The 20036-nt window shown below is 42.6% G+C and overlaps 1 protein-coding gene across 5 annotated transcripts in view; it reads right to left on the minus strand.

Moving 5' to 3' along the window:
• sytl2a (synaptotagmin-like 2a) overlaps positions 1 to 20036 on the minus strand; it is a 50315-nt gene that overhangs the window by 11539 nt on the left and 18740 nt on the right. The window contains exons 5-8 of one of the 5 annotated variants that reach the window (XM_083646011.1): positions 17817 to 17889; positions 17617 to 17719; positions 7170 to 7775; positions 6115 to 6189 (exon numbers count right to left, since the gene is read on the minus strand). In XM_083646011.1, coding sequence (XP_083502137.1) covers positions 6115 to 6189; positions 7170 to 7775; positions 17617 to 17719; positions 17817 to 17889 — 857 coding nt within the window. Of the gene's footprint in view, positions 1 to 6114; positions 6190 to 7169; positions 7776 to 17610; positions 17720 to 17816; positions 17890 to 20036 lie in introns of all 5 variants that reach the window. The other 4 variants (XM_083646010.1, XM_083646012.1, XM_083646014.1 and 1 more) reach the window with 4 other exon arrangements.

The following is a 20036-nucleotide window of genomic DNA, read 5'->3' on the forward strand; positions in this document are numbered from 1 at the left end:
AAAGAGGAACCATTTTGCGATCATGTGCAAGGCCACCGAGGATGTTGCCCCTGTTGACACTGATGTTGAGGAAATGGACACATTATTCATAGGGGCGGTCTCACATACTGGTCCAGAACCCCTTCCCGCTGATGATGAGGAAGCATGGCACACAAACCTGCGTATAGGCGGTAGGAGTGTATATTTCAAATTGGACACAGGCGCCTCAGCGAATGTGTTGCCACAAGCGATAGCGAAAACCCTCCCACTGAAAATGGACCTTAGGCCGACCAAGACTGTTCTGCTGGCTTATGGTGGGCAACGCATCATCCCAAAGGGGGTGGTGACACTGCATGTGCAAACACAGCGTACACAAGCGCACCTGCACTTCGTCACCGATGCATCTGACGTGCCCCTCTTAGGCAGGAAAGCCTGTGTGCAGCTGGGTCTCGTCAGGAGGGTGCACACGCTGGGCCAGTCAGCCCCACGCACCAAAGGGGAGCTGCTCCGCCGCTACAAATCAGTCTTCACTGGTCTTGGTGAGTTTCCCGGCACTCACCACATCTTCACAAACCCCGAGGTTCCTCCTGTCATTCACGGGTGTAGAAAATTTCCCTTTGCAGTGGAGGGCAGGCTGAGAGAGACTATTGACGATCTGGAAAAACGGGGTGTAGTCAGTAAGGTCACAAAGCCGACCAAGTGGGTCAACAGTCTAGTCGTGACAGAGAAGAAGAATGGCGCTTTGAGGGTCTGTCTCAACCCCAGTCATCTCAATGACGCCATACTGCGCCAGCACTATAACATACCCACCCCTCAGGACGTGCAGAGCAAGCTGTCAGGGAAACAAATCTTTACGATCCTTGATGAGAAGGACGGGTACTGGCAGATAAAGTTGGATGAGGAGTCCTCTGAGCTATGTACGTTCAACACCCCATGGGGGAGGTACAAGTTTAACCGCCTCCCATTTGGTATAAAATCGGCAAGCGAAGTCTTCCAACAGATGAACTCAGAGTACTTTGGGGACATTCAGGGTGTCTCCATAATAGCAGATGACATGATAATTGCAGCCTCCAGCAAAACAGAGCATGACCAGATCTTGCAACAAGTCATGGAGCGAGCCAAAACTCTGAACGTCAAGTTCAATCCAGACAAGATACAGTATATGGTGGATGAGGTGAAGTACATGGGGCACATCATCAGTGCACAGGGTGTTCGCCCAGATGACTCTAAAGTGACAGCAATCACACAGCTGCCTGCACCAACAGACAGAAAGGCTCTTCTTCGGCTGCTAGGCATGGTACACTATCTTGCCCAGTACATATCAAATGAGTCTGCGCTCACAGCACCGCTCAGGCAGCTCCTCAGGAAGGATGTGGCGTGGCAGTGGCATCCAGAGCACCAAGCTGCACTGGATCAACTGAAGGCAGTCATCAGCACGGCACCTGTGCTCCGCTTCTTTACTCCTGGGGAGGACATTGAGATACAAGCAGATGCATCCAAAGATGGGCTTGGGGCCTGTCTGATGCAACACAGACAGCCAATAGCCTATGCATCCAGAGCGTTGTCTGGGGCTGAACAGAATTATGCCCAGATAGAAAAGGAGCTTCTGGCAATAGTGTTCGCACTGGAGAAATTCCATCAATATGTCTACGGTGTCCCAGTGACAATACAGAGTGACCACAGGCCATTGGAGGCCATTGTCACTAAGCCCATTGGAAAAGCCCCCGCACGTCTTCAACGGATGCTCCTTCAGATCCAGAAGTATGATTATAAAGTTGTCTACACACCTGGGAAGGAAATGTTAATCGCTGACGCACTGTCGCGGGCTGTGCCACCAAATGCCATGTACGAGGAATGTGATCTAAGTGAGGAAAAAGTCATCTATGCAGTCATCGACCACCCGCCACCAGAGGGAGCCAATGCTGCCTCATGTAGTGCCGGAGAGACCATGGCAAAAGGTGGCAGCAGACATTTTTGACTTTCACGGGCGTCCTTTCCTCCTGATTGTCGATTACTTCTCAAAGTATCCTGAGGTGCTCCGCCTCTCAGATAAGACGTCAGGGACAGTGGTTGCTAAACTCAAGGGTGTCTTTGCACGTCATGGCATAGCTGAGCACCTTATCGCTGACCACGTCCCCTTTGCCAGTGCTGAAATGGCTCAGTTCGCATCAGAGTGGGGTTTCAGGATAACTCACTCCAGCCCTCACTACCCTCAGTCCAATGGCATGGCTGAGAGGGCCATCCAGTCTGTTAAACACATGATGAAGTGCGCTGCACAGACGGGGGTAGATCCACACCTTGCTCTCCTGAACTTGAGGAACACACCGGTCACTGGGTTGAGTTACTCGCCAGCTCAGCTCCTCATGGGTCGGGTCCTGCGGTCCAATTTGCCCGTGAGCGCGGCGGCCTTGCAACCGTCCACCCCCAATGGGGTCCAGGAGGCACTGAAGTCGCGACAGCTGCTGCAGAAAAAGGCCTACGATAAGGCTGCGTCTCCTCTCTCTCCGCTGCGGGAGGGGATGAGAGTATGCATGGAGACAGCTGATGGTTGGAAGCCAGCGACTGTAGTGCGGATCCGAGATGAACCGCGCTCATATGACGTGATTACGGCAGCTGGGGTCCGCTATCGAAGGAACCGCCGACACCTCAGGCCTGACAGGACCACCAGGCATCAACAGGAGCAACAGGACCTCCCCTACCCAGACTCTGACCATGATGCAGAGTCCATCACTGACAATGAACATAACATGGACAATGACCAAGAGCCCTTGCAGGTGGAGACTCAGACCCGGTCTGGGCGCACAACCAAGCTACCACCTAGGCTGAAGGACTATGTGCTGCAATAGCAGAATAATATCCTTTTCCTTCTCAACTCTATTATTTGTTGTTCTCAAGTGCCATTGTATGTGGGTCATGTTCAGTTCACCTTTGACCTCTTTACTCTAGTGGGTATTTTGAAAGCATGTGGTTGTTGTTCTAACCAAAGCAGTAAAGTTATATGGGGCTACATGTTAAAGGGTAAGCTGTAGCTGAGAGGGGGGATGTGACATGAGAAGCTGTGTACTCTCCAGGCTGTAGCTTTAAGTAGGCCCCGCCCAGTGGTGACGTCTGGGTGTGTTGTGTTCCGGTGGACTACTGTGTACTAGGGAGAGTGTTGTGGCTGTTTACCCTACCGCACAATAAATGAGTAGTGCTGCACCGTTACCAGGTCTCTATCCTTTTAGTCCACTCCAGTAAATACATCACAGTAATAGCATACCAAAGACCCCAACCCGAGTTTCCCTGATAATTGTATTGTGGTGAATTAATAGCTAAGATATTCTTGAAGATTCATGATTCTTCTTCAGAGTAGTTTGAATCTTTAAACTACAATTTGTATGTGCCGTTTACAAACTACATACGTAACAAATACACCACCGGCTCTTCAACCAAAAATGTTGGTCTTGGCAAAAAAAGAAGAAAAAAATCATTTCAATTTTAGCAAATCAAAAGTATCTATGATTACTTCAGGATAGAATATTAAATAGAAAACTGCAAGGGTGATTTATAACGTATTTGCATTGGCTTAAAGCTGACAAGTTCTAATTAGACTAGTTCACTTTGTGAGGATACACTCAAACAAGAAATACAGAGGCAATCAGGAGCACAGCAGAATAAATGGATTGACTGTCAGAATTGAAAATGGATCTTGGAATGGAGGAATTTGCCAAAGAAATGGCAAACATGTATACCATTTCTCAATTATATTATACTTACTGTAATGTTAATGTGTTAACCTTGACAAACCTGCAGAGAATCAAAGGCCATACTGATCCCATTGATACGGTTGACATGATTTGCCTCAACAATCACTGTTTCCCATTTCTAAATCATAGCTAGAAGAAATTAAAGTAAAGATAGAATTCAAAATCTCACTGCCTGAACTTGCCCAAGATTGAGGCCAGGCCCAGGTTGATCTGTCTTGGCTGGAGTTGCTGTCAGTATTTTGCACGATCCAAGAACTGATCCTAGAATGATTTGCCTCAGTGGCACTGTTGCCTCTGAGGGGACTTTGTGGTCTTTGAACGGCATCAAACACTGGATCAGGAGCTGAAATGTTGTCATTAGACTCTTCAACAGCTTTACCTTGGTCAAAAGGAGGGAGTTGAGCCTTCTCAGATGCCCCAAGGTAGTGCTGATAATCCTGAGGAATGAACGATCTAGCAAGACGTGTAAATGTTACCATCTTCTTTGATGACCCTTGTCGTCTTTGTTCACCAGAATCTTTTGGGGTAAGTGCAGGTCCAATATTAACAGATTCTGAAACTTTTTTGGGTTGTTGCCCACTCGGGGAGCTTGGGCTACCTTGTAGCACATTTGCAGAAGGGGTGAGTGACTGTACAGAGTCTAAAAGTAGAGTACAGATTTCTGCGCTAGATTTAATGTCCATTAATGCTGACTGCTTTGCTTCATGTGAGGGACTTCTTCTCTGTCTTGCTGCTGGTATCGGCCTCCCTGACTGTTCTTCCTGGGCCTTAGCTGGAGGGGCAATGTCTATCAGAAAGGTTTTCAAGGGGGAACCTTCAATTCTGGATACCTTGGGACTGGAGGATTCTCTAGGTAGGGCTTTGGGGTGGCAGGTTTTGGATGGGCTTCTCCGGACTTCATCATCTGTTGAGTCTTTGGCTCTTGGACTTTGGGATCTACTAGGGCTGAGAGGCCTTTCTTCAGGCAAAACCAACTTTATTTCAGTCTTGACTTGGTATTGCTGACATGTCGGCTCTACATCCCCAGTAATGGCAGCACTTCTCAACTGTGTTTTGTCAGAACTCTGACTGACAAAGCCTTTATCAGTCACATGTGTTGTGCTTGAGACAATATTAGACTTGGTTCTGCATGGAGAGATTTGCACCTCTTGACCAGACTGCTCCCTGCTGGGTGCTCTCAGGTCAGAGTGAGAGGTGGAGACTTGGTTATCGTGCTGTATAGTTTCACCTGAACTTAAACTCGAATGTATTGGACTGCTTGAGGCCTCCTTAGCTCTTCCAGCAATTATCCTAGGTCCTGGGTACTCTTTCTCCCAGAAATACTTCAGGTCGCTGATCTTGGCGGGGCTAATCTCTTGTGGACTGGACTGCCTGGGATGGGGAACTGGGATATCCCCCTGTTGCACTGGGATGTTGCAAGGCAGAGAGATAGATATGGGAGCGGTGATGTTTTCCTGTGGCTCGGCAACCAGAGATTCCCTTATTGAAGCTGTTAAAGAGTCTGTCTCTTCACAGATGAGGATTAGGTTAGCTCTATATGTGCCATCTTCTTTGGGTAAATCTAATAAGAGGCTACTTTCAGTCTGTGGTGATGAAATCTCCTCATGGGACTGGGCAGCATTATCCTCAATGCTACAGTGCTCTGTCAACTCTGTTTCAGGTGAGAAGTTACTGTTTATACTTTCCACAATAGAGTCAATCGGACAATGTGAGGCTTCAATTTCTGTCTTGGGGATGTCTTCATGCCATGCCTGTTCTCTAGTGAAGATTATTTTGGGACTACTGTTTTCTTTCTCCCAGAATGCTTTCAGATTGGATAATTTCTCTGGAAAATTTGCTCTGCTCTCTGCTCGCTCCTGTTGAGTGTCTATGTCTGAATCTAACGAGGTCATGGTTTCTTTAAATGGAGTGTGCTGTAGTGCCATAAGTTGTAGTGTTCTGGTCTCTACTGTTCCAGGGGTTTTCGATTCTTGTTTGACACTAGTGTCTTGTTTGACACTTATTTGATTGGCCTGGGTCATATCTGCAGCATATTGGGAGCTATGGACGTTCGGGGTGTCAGCCAGTTCCTTCTGCTTAAACAGCTTTGCCTCATCCTTGTATGGATTCTGTAATTCAGTAGTTTTCTCTTTGGCTTCACCTCTACTAAATATTCCAAGCGGGCTTTTCCGAGGCTTTGGCGAAACAGCATGAGATGATTTTTTGGAGCTGCCATTACTTGATGGCTTGGTATCTGAAGTGGCCTCAACAAAAATGCCAAGTTTGTCAGTGGATTGCTCGGGCAGCTTTGCTTGTGGCTGGAGAATGGTGTGTCCAGTCAGCCAATCTATGGCCTTAGCCTGAGAGTGACGGTCCTCTTCAGCCCCTGTCTCCAGGCCAACAGGCTTACCTGACTCCTGCTCAGCCGAAACAAGGTGGGCCACTTGGGGGTTAAGGAGCTCCGTTTGACAGTGCACACAGAGATCTGCAAAGAAAGTAAACACCTCTTGGATCACTCATGTAGGCTATATCATATCTACTGCATAGTAATCAAGCAAGGTTAGCTATGTATGTAGGATTTCTTTTTAGTATATCACTGTCAAATGAACTGTGATGGTTAACATTGGAGATATTCAATAGGCCACAGGCTGCTGTCTGACAACACATTTAATTAATTCCTTTCTCTGCTGCTTTCAATGTCCAATGGCATTGGCAAATAGATCATTAGGCTGCACTTTGTAAGAGCCACAGTCATATTTATTTTTGGGATTAGAATGTAATATCACACTTATTTTCACAGTGATATATGAAAATATCATACGCGTTAGATAAGATAGAAAAATCACTGACAGGTTTTGACAAAAATGGAACTTCACCTTTGTCAGAGCCTAAGAATGAACCAATCAATGAATCATCAAAAATGTGTTAGAGATTACGCATAATGCCAAAGCAATGTGCCATTAATACAAGCCAAAAAAGTCATCCTTAATTCCTTGCTGTCTTATTCACCAGTCTCTGTCAGCATTAAATGGACATCATTTACATTCTCCATGCAAGAACATGCACAAGCGGGTTAATTGTGAAAAATGTATCTATATGCTTTTTAAAATCAAATTAAGTTTTAATTTAGTGGAAAATGAGGGAGGACCACCGCTCAACCCGGCCACGTCTTGGTTAAGGTGCTGGAAAAACAAATACAGAATCCACATTGAAATAAGGACTTTCCACACACTGTATGCTCTGATGAAGGTCTTGCTGACCGAAAGCTCACAATAAATGTGAATTTTAGTGCAAATTTAAGTGTGCAGAAAGTCCTTCTTTCATTGTGAATTTAGTGGAAAATGAAATAATTTGTTTTTATTTTGTCATGTAGTTGGTTTAAATATTGATGTAATTGATTGCTTGGTTGTTAGTTTGTTTGATTGGCTGTTTACCAGACTGATTGGTTTTAAATTAAACTCTTACCACCAGGGACCTGGTGTTCACCAGCATCTTGGTTTTGGAGTGTTCCCTCCCTTTCACAACTGAGATCACCTTCATCTAAATCCACTTCTCTCTGCTTGAGTAAAGGCTTAGGTTCGCCAGCAGCGGTATAGCCTGCATTCACAAAGTCAGTGTTGGTGATGGAGTCCACGTCCAGCACATCGTGCTCTCCCAGCTCCTTCCCATCCTGCCACTCCACAGCACTCTGGCCAATCACAGAGCAGAACCTCACCTGCTTCCTGTCTATCCAGCCCAGGGCCTCTCTGCCTCTGGCCTCTCTGGCTGCAGTGTTTTCAGGGGGAGAGTCCATACTTACTGGACTTTGCAGGCTCAGACAGGAGGAGAGGGAGTCTATGGAGCTAGAGCTGGACATGTGCTTGAGGATGCCCCTTGGCGCGGCAGAGTTAGTCTGCCTACCTGCCGACTCATCTACCTCGATAAGAGAGTCCTGACATTTGTTAGTGCTTGTTCTTGCTTTCGCCACTGGCATGGGGATGGCTGCATGCTGGGTGACTGGGCTATCTTTAGGGTGGTCTTGTGTTAGATTAGTAGCATAAGACATGCAGCTGTCAGATGATGGTAAAGGTTCTGAAAGAAACAAAAACAACACAAAACTGATAAACACCGATGATCATTTTAATCAGCAATGCATCAGTTGTGTGTTTTTGTGCATGCATAAAAAGTACAGACAATTTCAGCAACTCCACAGGTTACCTGTCAAACACAGCACAGAATCATCTTCTAGATCATCTAGGGCTCTATTTCATCGTATTATGTCCTCATTCCTCAGGAATTAAATCTCCTATCAGTCTCAGGCATGTTGAGATCAACTTCTTCAGAGTTTGCCTGGGCCTTCAGTGCAGCAGCCCCCAGCCACTGAAATGTCATACTGAGTCTCAGACAGTACTCAGTCCTGTTCCAATTTTTTAAAAGCTTTAAAAGCTTTTAAGGATTGCTTTTAATGTTTAATGTGTGACTTTACTTTTCACTTGACTTTTATTGAGAATATTTTTTTATTCATTTGTAGTGTATTTGTTATACTTGAGTTGATGTGGAGTATCTTTGAGTGTCTTGAAAAATGCTTTACACATAAAAGCACGTGATTTATTATTATTATCATCATTATTATTACATTATTATTATTATTATTATTATTATTATTATTATTATTATTATTATTATTATTATTATATTATATTATTAGTGCAGTGCCCGTTCCCCCATCCACCAACCTGTGGGCGCTTCCCCCCTCCATCAGGTCCCCCTAAGCTCACTCCCCAAGTTTTAAGTCGATCCGACAAACAGTTCTTGAGATCCGCGAAGGACAGACATACAGACAGTCGTAGATAAGATAGTGCAGTTCCCGTTCTCCAGTTCGAAGTCAATCGGACGGACAGAGATACATGGAAGCCGTGATCTTATTGGTCGAATTGCACAAAATTCAACACTGCAATTTCTCGGGTTCCCAGCAGCATGTGTGAGCATGTCTAGTGTCATCATTGTCGCCTCAGCTGCCTGTCAACTTGTGCAAACTAAATTAGTGACAGCCCAGGTTATAGCAGTGCTAATATGAAGGTATCAGGCATTAGCGTTAACTACTGCTTCTATTATCTATTACAAAATAGCGACAGTGGCTGGCGTTATACACGGCTGTAGTAATTAACGCTAGTTAACTTTGCCAGCTCCTCACAGCAACCCTCATGTTACCACAGGTGACAATGAAGAGATGTGGGGGGTAGCCTAACTTACTTGCTTCTGCAGGTTCTCCGCATGCTAATTTTATAAACGTTAACATTTATAGACAATCAAGATAACTAACTTAGCTTCCTAGTAGCGCTAACGCAACGTTACTGTAAAGTTGCAACAATACTGTTTGCTTAAATACAATGGCCCATCTATACCAAGATCACTTCCAGGGGAGAACTCAAATACAAAGTAACATTTTGTAGGCATAAACTGAACTATAGCCTCAGCCTTAGGGCAATCAGCCTTAGGGCAATTAGTCTGCCCTAATTAAAAAATCCGTCAAGTCACCCGCATTGCTGCCCTTTACACACCCTGAAAGTTTCAGCCCGATCGCACGTAAAACGGCATAGCTGAGCCTGTGGCCGAACACAGAACTTGAAACAAACAAACAAACAAACATTGCCCACATACTCAATTTTATATATAGAAGATAGATAGAAGCCAAACAACGTTAAACTTCAATGATGCAGGTAAACTCCCAGCAGCAGTTGTAGTCAGTGGTCTGTCTGTACACTGACACACTGACCATGCCCTTAAACATGGACCACTGGTTTCTTTCTACCACTCTCTAATCTCCAACACCACCGATGCGAGTGCCGACTGAGTGGTGATGGTGATTGTTGAGATAGCAAGGATAGTATAGGGAAGACTACGGTGGCTGCCTGGTTTTTATTATTGCGTGGTCATGCATTAGTATCTCATGGCCACGAGATACTAATGCGTGGGAACGAGCTAATTAAGTTGTGGCCATGACTTACTAATGCGTGGCCACGACTTACTAATGCATGGCCATGAGATAATTAATATCTCGTTCCCACGCCTTAATTATCTTGTGGCCACGCATTAGTAAGTCGTGGCCACCGTCAACGCATTAGTAAGGCGTGGCCACGACTTAGTTATCTCGTTCCCAGGCATTAGTATCTTGCGGCCATGAGACACTAATGTGTGGCCATGCAATAATAAAAAATATCTTGATTCACCAGGCAGCCACCGTAGGAGACCGGGGGCAATTGTAATGTGTTTTTTGTTTGTTTACAATAGATACGTAGATATATATATATATATATATATATATATATATATATATATATATATATATATATATATATAGATAGATAGACTTTGACTGAGACCACGCTGTGATACCCCCCAATCCAGGTGTCATGCCTGGAGGTGTGCATTACTTACCTGTGAGAAACCTGTGAAGTTAAACACTGATCCTGTGGAAGGCTTGCAGACCCTTTAAGTTGACTTTAGTGGATGCATTAGAAATAAATAATCCATTCTTTCTACCATTCATCCAACCTTCTTGCCTCATTGCCAATAAATTGTTAAACGGCCCTTGGATCCTCCTTGTGTTTAAATGTGCACGCCAGTCAGAGGCTCTCTGATACACACATTTCCATAAACATAAAATACTTTGAAACAGTCAATTATTCCATTCAACATAGTCTTTTTTTTTTTTTTTTTTTTACAGATAGATAGATACAGTAGATAGATAGATAGATAGATAGATAGATAGATAGATAGATAGATAGATAGATAGATAGATAGATAGATAGATAGATAGATAGATAGAAAGAAAGAAAGAAATATAAATTTCCCTTTTCAGGTAAATTTAAATAAAAAGGTTGACGATTGCACATCTAATCATTAGTATGTTTTATTTATGGTAAATGTCACTTTGAATAATTTTAACTAATAATAATGTAGAAAAACAACTATTTTAAATTTGGGGCGGCAACATTTATTTCGGGACGCTTACATTGTATTTTGGGACAGTTCCGGGATGATGGTGAAAAAAGTTAGTTTCGAGCCCTGGGCTCATATACATGTAGACTCTTTTCTGATAAATTCTATGATTTGTTTGGTTCTCATACAGGTACATTCTTTTGTTATCTCACATCACTAAACCATCTCACAGGACACCTAAAGCAGGAGGTTGCAGTCAACTGACTACAAACTCCTTCTTTAGGGCTTATAAAAGTATTGTCTTGGCTGAACATCACTCGTTAGGAAAATCCCCTTTTATTTGACTTTTGTTTATGCCTACAAAATGTTACTTTGTATTTGAGTTCTCCCCTGGAAGTGATTTTGGTATAGATGGGCCCAGGGGTGTAGTGGTAAATACAGAGGTGGGTAAACTCTTCAAGGTGAGTAGTCTACCCACCTTGTTTCCCCTCTTTGATTTATAGGTGATCTGAAAAAAGGTGATTAAACTATCTGCCTAATTGAAAAAGGTGGGTAAACTGCTTTTAGTTGCGTTTACCCTCCACTATGCCCCTGGATGGGCCATTGTATTTAAGCAAGCAGTGTTGCAACTTCACAGTAACATTGCGTTAGCGCTACTAGGAAGCTAAATTAGTTAGTTATCTTGATTGTCTATAAATGTTAACGTTTCTAACATTAGGATGCAGAGAACCTGCAGAAGCAAGTAAGTTACATCTGTTCACTGTCATCTGTGGGTTGATGACATGAGGGTTGCTGTGTGAGGAGTTGGCAAAGTTATAACTAGTGTTAATTACTACAGCCGTGTTTAATGCAGGCCACGTCGCTATTTTGTAATAGATAATAAAAACGGTAGTTAACGCTAATGCCTGATAGCTTCATATTAGCACTGCTGTGACCTAGGCTGTCACTAATTTAGTTTGCACAAGTTGACAGGCAGCTGCATGGGGGAGCGTACCAATGTTCAGGGTCCAATGTTCCCAGGGCCCAATGTTCCCAGGGCCCAATGTTCCCCGGAGATTGTAACAGTCCTGGAAACACCTGGAATGTCTGGGGCAATCCTGGAAACAACCTCCCCAGGTATGAATCTTAAAAATAAATAAAAGCTGTATTCAGGACAGCCCCAACATTGTCTTAATATTCATGGTAGTATAATTCAAGATACATGATACACACCTGATTAAGCCATCTCTACCACTCGGTTGAGGTATGTTATCCAAAAGAAAAAACTCTAGATTTTTTTGTATCTCCAACAAATATATAATATATATATACCCAACAAATGTCAATGTTTGTTAAATAGTTTAAAAAAATCATACTTATGAAATTATTTCTGCTTAAAGGCCGGCTTTACCGTGAATATATATGAATATATATTAATTCTTAAAAAATCTTAAATTTCGAATCCGTTGAAATTTTTGAAATTGCTTGTTCACAGCCAGAGAAAAAAAAAATGAAAAAAAAAAAAAAAAATGGGCCAGGTGACGCGTTTCGACGCGAAACGCGTCACCTGGCCCAATTTTTTTTTTTTTTTTTTTTTTTTCATTTTTTTTTTCTCTGGCTGTGAACAAGCAATTTCAAAAATTTCAACGGATTCGAAATTTAAGATTTTTTAAGAATTAATATATATTCATATATATTCACGGTAAAGCCGGCCTTTAATAAGCATGATCCGAAGTGTTTTTATCACATAGAAAATAGTCAATTTTAAAGATTCTCTACCAAATGGTTGAGTTGCACACCATGGAAAACTGGAAAAGTTTACCATGAATTGTCAACTCAACCATTTAGCAGAGTAGTTTAAAAATATATATTTGACACATAAAACTTTTGTTGTTGTTGTTGTTGTTGTTGCTGTTGTTGCATCAAGTTACATAATTCTGTTTAGTAACATGTTAGATGATATAATGTGTCGAAAGAACTGAGCTTACATTTGAAAATTCAACCGAAATAAGTCCACGTCAGAGGAGTGATTTTCTTTTCCAATTTCCTGGGAGGAGACTGACTGAAAAGGCTTACTGTTAAAAAGCAGAGTGCCCTCTAGTGGATTTTTTTTAGCATAGCATACCTCAACCGAGTGGTAGAGATGGCTCAATAAGGATGAAGTTCACCACATTTTTCAATAAGAAATAGTGACTTAAAATGGCTCTACTAAATGGTTGAACAAACTATTAAAGGGTTAACAAGGGTTCGACCAACCGTCATGATGTCACAGTGACCTTGACCTCTGGACACAAAAATCGAATCAGTTTATTGTTGAGTCCCAGTGGATATTTTTACCAAATTTGAAGCAATTCCATCAAGGTGTTCCTGAGCTTTCATGTTAACAAGAATGGGACGTACATACATGCGAACGCCGAAAGTACAGCTGCAAGGACAACCTGAAAACATGATGCCTCGGCCATGGCTGTTGCAGGCATACAAATATGAGCAATTGAAGATCACAATTAATTGATAAAAAAAAAAGAGAGAGATAGAGAGAGAAGAAAAGAACAAGCCAATTTTAATTACTTTTGCTTAATCAACCATTTGGTAGCGCATTTTTCTACATTTATTATTGTTATTATTTTTACCCTTTATGAGGCTGTTTTCGTTGTTTCAATTCATATTGTTCTTTTCAACAAGATCTCTGACATTATTTTATGTCGAACAAACTAGGCTTACCTTTGAAAATTCCACCAGCTGAGCTCACATGTCTGGAGTGAATCTTTAGTGGTTAACTTCCTTGTAGGAAGCGGTCTGAAAACGCATGGCCTACTACAGTGACATCTAGTGTTTTCCTTTTGCATAACCTCACCCGAGTGGTAGAGATGGCTTAATCAGGTGTGTATCATGTATCTTGAATCATAGTACCATGAATATTAAGACAATGTTGTTTACTTTAGAACTTTATTTACCGTAGGGCAGTCCCGAATACAGCTTTTATTTATTTTTAAGATTCATACCTAGGGAGGTTGTTTCCAGGATTGCCCTGGCCTAGACTTTCCAGGTGTTTCCAGGACTGTAACAACCTCCAACTGTAACAACATTGGGCCCCGAGAACATTGGGCCCTGAGAACATTGGGCCCTGAGAACATTGGGCCCTGGGAACATTGGGCCCTGGGAACATTGGGCTGACCCCCTGCAGGGACAGTGATGACACCAGACATGCTCAAACTTGCTGCTGCGAACCCGAGAAATTGCAGTGTTGAATTTTGTGCAATTCTACTGTAGCAATATGGCAGTCATTACGGAATTATGAATTATACAGAGGTGGAAATTATGAATTATGATAATGCATCTATTAGAATAATGGTTTTCCTTCAGAAACCACTTTGAGAGGGTGCCACTTGCTTTTATAAAAGCAAGAAAACTTTCTTTGTATAATTCTTTTATCCATATAGGCTATTGTAAACATTAGCTCAGGGAAAAATGGCCTGTTGAACCTCTTTCGCAGGGCCGCTGGAAGTCATTTTAAGCAGGGGGTGCTGGGAGGAAGGGACTCTCGGTGGGGCCCGCTAGGGCCCCGCCAAAATCTTTTTTTTTGCCATATTTAGAGGAATATCTCATTTTAAATTAACATTAGGATACTATTGTGATGTAATTATTCAGTATTTTCTCCTTTTCTCACTCATTCAGAGCAAAGAGGGAGATATATAGCATGATGATAATGCTCTATATCTCCCTATTTGCTCTGAATACACCAGTTAACATGACACAGACTTAACATGACAGAAATATTATCAGCAAACTTAATGACTAGACTAACTATTCTGATCTGAATGGCATATATCAAGAAACATTGACTCCTCTCTTTGCTGTATAGTGGGAGGTGCATTTTTGAGTAGGCTATTAAAATAGCACATTTCTTTATTGCCAGATTAAACAATTCGTCCCCAGAACTGTCAAATCAAATCATCAACACGCTATGGCCCGCCTCGCAACCCTCTTTCATCTCAGGCAATATTTGTTTTCAGTCTGATACGTCACCGACCCTCTCTGAGACCCATTTCATGTGGTCTTTAATAGTTGTCCAATCAGAGTCACATGTCTGTGTGTTGTGTGTGGGTGTGGGTGTGGGTGGGTCGTAAATGTGGTGACCTCCAGGTGGTCTCCACTAATGCTTCCTGGGGAAGAATGTTCTCAAACTGGTTAATCCTATAATGGATTTTAGTTTGGAGAGAGTGTGAGTTCTGGTGTCTTCAGCGGTCATCAACCTGTCTTTGGAGAGAGACACAGAGTTTGATCCAACACACTCTGGAAATAGGGTGCTTCACCCTACTGATAAGAGCAGGGCTCCAACCAGGGGTCATTTCCTGTGACCTATTGAAGTGTAGAGAGATGTGAAGCTTCCCACAGGCCTTTAACAGCCTGTGTATCAAATGTTCCATAATTAATGAGAAATTCATTTTCATAGCAGGCATGTTTGGTCATGGTGTGTCCTGATCACGCTACTCTACCCTATAATGGCAGCAGTGTCTGTCTCTCTCTCTCTGTCCATCTGTCCTTTGCGTATCTCGAGAACCGTTGGTCTGATCGACTTGAAACTCGCGGAGTGCACTTAGCGGGGGACGGGGTGGACTGAGTGCAGAGCACTGTTTTTGTGCAATTTGGACTTGAAACATGTTCAATATTAATACGTTTGTGTTCAATTCTGCCCCACCCACCTGACCATAAAACGAGCGCTCCTCTTTGGAGCTGCTGTGAAGGGTGGAGCGACCAGAGCACAAACAAAACATCGCGTGACGTCACCAGGTGAGTCAATTCTGGTCAGTAACGGAGACCATTGAGATGCTGTTTTGAGTGGACACGGAGACCACTGAGACAGACATAAAGACAATTTCTCACTGCTAAGTACACAATCAGAGATAGATTTCTGCCTTCAGATCGGCTGGCATTTGGGTATGCAATGTTACATATCAGCAGTGTATTGACTAAAGCAGGCAGCTAACGTTAGCTAGGAAGAGCTAGCTATAAGTACAGAGCTGGGTCATCTCAGCAACCAGATAATGTTCCAAAAGCATAACGTTACCAAACACATCTCTCATCTGCTTTCCCTTCACGTCTGCAGACAGCAGACTAAGGGTTTTATTGTTGTCATTACTAACCTACAGCTGTGTATAATGCAGGGCACCGTCGCTATTTTGTAATAGATCCTAACGCAACAGAAATGGTACTTAACACCTACTCTAATGCCTGATAGCTTCCTATTTCTTAGCAGTAGGGTTCCCAGAGTAAAACCTGGCCATTTCCACCACTGCTTATGGATGAGCGTTCTATCATCTGCTGCATGCCATCAGGTCTGCTTAAAACACGGCATAGCTAAAACTAAGGAATTCAAAGCATGTAGGACATTCCCTTAATGTTAATGCGCCAAATTAAAACATAAATAAAGATTGTTCACAGGTCCCAAATCTCAAGTCAAGTCTCAAGTCTTTGAGGACAAGTCTCAAATCACTGTGTGTACACGAGTTAAGTATGACTCAAGTCCAAGTCTCAAGTCCAAGTCCCCATATCTCAGGGTTTCTAATCTCAGAAGTCTTACTTTAATCTCAAAACTCTGACTTTTTTCTCAAAATTCTGACAGTAACTCGGAATTCCGACTTTAATCTCAGAATTCTGACTTTATTCTCAGAATCTTGATTTAAAGTTATAATCTCAAAGATTTTCATCTGAATAAAAATAAATAAAAATAAGATGTTAATAAAATGTTGATTGAGGCTATGGTCCATTGATGGAAGCCTTTGCAGTATATAGTGACATTATGTGACATAATGTCACATAATGTAACACTGTTTGGATCTCACCTGCAATTACCACTCATCACCATAGGTGTCACCCAAGAGAACAAAACTGAAATTTTAGAGATTATCACTACTCAGAACTAAAATATATACATTTTAAAAATCGCAAGTGACCCTAATCGTCTTCGGTAGTATTAAATTGTGTGTGGTGTATTTTATTTTATTTTTTAATTTCAGACGACCCCTATTTGAATTCCAGGCAACCCCACTTAGGGTTGCAACTCTAAGGTTGGGAACCACTGGCTTAGGGAGACCTGACGAAGTGCCGTGTGTGTATGGGAGGAACGGGCACTGCACTAGTGTGAATAAACATACCAGAACCTAATTCTAGATGGATATGATTAGGCAACTGATTGTGGCCTATTGCGTTTGTTATTGTTATTATTTGCTTCTGTTGTTTCCTTCTTACAGTCTCATTTCTCCTTCAACAACATTGTTTTCATTGGTCCTGTGAAATGTTTTCAACAGCCACAAGTCATGCAGTACAGATTAAGGCTTTGGAATGTATTTCTGTGTAATCCCCTGGCTGGTCTAGCAGCCTCATGCGTTTGAATATCCCATCACTTTGACAACCCCTGGGAAAATATCCTCACTGCTTCCAGCTCATTGGCTCATTTCAGAGTGATTGTAAGAAAACACTGAAATATTGGCATAAAAATGAATTGCTTTGTTTAACTGGGGTATTATGCATGCACACAATTTAATGGCTGGTATTTTAACACTGTTGATACTGTTAATTAGGAACATTATTAAGGAACTTATTATTAGTGCATTTCACCAGTTCATCTAAAACGCACAATTGTAAAAATACCATTTCATAAACTGCTACAAAAATAAGACTATTAGAAGATTGGATATTGCATTTTGCTAGTAATGGTGCAGTACATGCTTTCGACCGCCATGTAACAATGGCTCACGCCAGCATGCGGTTTACAGGAAAACTAGAAACAGCTGAAGCGCAGACGGCCCAAACACCTGGATGTCAGTTGGCTCGGTAACCAGACTTACATTGTTTGCAAAGAAACTGCTCTGACCATCTGTCCTTCAAGCAGTCCACTCAAGTAAAAACATAACACATGATTTGTTACAATAGGGCAAAGAAAGTAAGCCACTCACTCAAGATGACATGAATGTATGTGTTTTATACTGCTGATAAACTCACTCACCCCGACCTGGTGTCTGCGTTTGTTCCACTGGTCCATCCAATAACTGTCTGTCATCTTCTTGAAAAGAGTGAGGTGCGAGGGCTTCACTGTTGAAAGGATTCTGTCTTTGCTTCAGTAAAAGAAGAAAATGGATACAACTCTTGATTATCTGTTTAAACATATTTATTTTCATGCGCAATGCTGATTTTTGCTCCAACCCTCCCTACCTTTGTGGGCGACTGTAGAACTGGTTTAGATGCTTCGTCTTGTGGCTTTTCAACAGCTTTCCAGTTTTGAGCCCTATTAGAATGAACAAAGAATACATGAAAATTGAGTCTGGCAACTTCCGCCCATGCACATGGAGTTCCACTTGGAAGTTCCAGGGTATTTCCAAATAGGTTATTCGATTTTGCATTAAATTCGCTGGTCGGACATGTTTCGGTCAAGGGTCGGAGAAATTATAATCTCATTAACTATGCAATGGCTTTTCTCTTGTGTACTTTTAACCGTTAAGTGGCTGTGCAAGCTGCCGCAAAAATCTCTCATGTTATGTGTTTCAGTACAAATAGTCACCGGGAATAGCTACTGGTATACTCAAGTAAGGCAAGCTCAGTTTACACACGAAAGGCAGACCACAATGTGTATTGTATGTATAACACCCCATTTACACCTGGTTTTGAAATCTGAGCTGTATCTGGATAAGTTATCTGGATGTTATCTGGATAAAGAAAAAGTAAAAACACATGTTAATGCAAGGTGTAAACGCACCGTGATCAGGATGTGATCAGATTTGCCTGACCACGTCTCGAGGTAGTCTGGCTCACATTGTGTCCGGATCTCTTTCACCCCATTTATGTGTGGTTTTTAAATGCGACCTGTATCCAGATAAGTTATCTGTAGTTATCTGGATACAGGTCACATTTAAAAACCAGGTGTAAAGGGGGTCTAAGTTTGAACTCTTCAGTGGAAATAAATAAGAGCATGTGAGACCTGACCTTCCAAGCAGATTACTGAGAACCGAGGGGCCAATTTTCTCCCCTCACTAGCGATCACACCCATATAATCTGCTCATCTGTTAAACTCTACTCACGCAGCATGTGATGGCGCTCATGCTCATACCAGACGACAGAGATCCTGGGCCCTATCATCCCACTGGCCTTATATTAGCGCTTAGCGCCAGGCGCAGCCTATATTAGTGGGCGTGGACCGGCGCACTCCCTATTTTTGTGTCGGCGCTACACGCGGCCTTAAGCATTATAAACACGCCTTTTAAGCGTAGAATTATTCACAACGTGCCCATTGGAGAAGTGCAGTAAATGAATCACAATGTCCCTTTCATGTTCCATTCCACGGAGCGATCCAATTTGGTCAGAAAAGCCAGACCAAAGCACTCTGAGCTCCGCCCCTCCCTCTTTCATCCCCGTCTGTCTCCATATATATTATTCCATATTATTATGCTTCTCAAACCAATCTCACTGCAGTTTAAATACAGCAAGCATGTAAATACGCTACACTATAGCAAGATAAAAGTGAAAAGACTGTTCTAAACGCATCGGCTAGAAAAACATAGCCTATCCCTGGATGTCATGATGAGATTAGATTGGTGAAAGTTTGGGCAGAATGATATCGTTTTCTCTCGCTACCTCTTCTTCTCCCCCACTGCACAGGTAGAATGATTCAACAGCCTCTGAATGACAGGGGCTCAAAACTACGGTATAACAACGTTTTGTTGTTACTTTTTCATTGTGCCTGTCTGACGCGCGAGAGAGAGGCAGTGAGAGAGAGGGGGGGGGGAGATGGCAGAGGAGAGCTGCGCGTAATTACGCAGAGTAATATCCCTGGCCCACTGAATAAGGCCTGGTTTTGAAAAGCGCTAAGCGCTAAATTAACGCCAGGGGGGAAGATAGCGTTAGGCCGGTATTTAAGGCCTAAATGCCCATTCTGGCCTATTCTGGCACTGCGCCACGCCTCTTCGGCATAAAGCGCATTTCGGGGCCTAAAAACATGATGCTATCTTCCCGAGGCAGGCGCAAAGTGCGGTTTTTTTGCGTTTAACGCCAGTTTAGCGCCTAAGGCCAGTGGGAAGATATGGCCCCCTATGTTTTTGTTAATATCATATTTCTGTCTTTAAATTATGAATTTGTGCAGAGCTTTAGTTGTGCTATATGATCTCTTTAATATGTATTTAAAGTCAAGATTTTTTTTAATATATAAAAACCATGCAGTTTTAACAGTGTAAACCACAAAGTGGAGCTGCAACAGAGAAGAGTGTCCAAACATAAGATTTCCTCACCCTGCAAGCCAACTGGATTCTCACGAGATCTTGAGATCAGATCACGCGACGAACAGAATGTGAAACAAAACCATCCATCTGGCAGCGTCAGGTTAAAACTTTCCCACAAAATAAAACAATGTGCATGTGCAAAATACAGTTAAAATGACATAAA

The sequence above is a fragment of the Poromitra crassiceps genome (genome assembly GCF_964638095.1).
Source record: "Poromitra crassiceps genome assembly, chromosome: 1".
NCBI lineage: Eukaryota > Metazoa > Chordata > Actinopteri > Beryciformes > Melamphaidae > Poromitra > Poromitra crassiceps.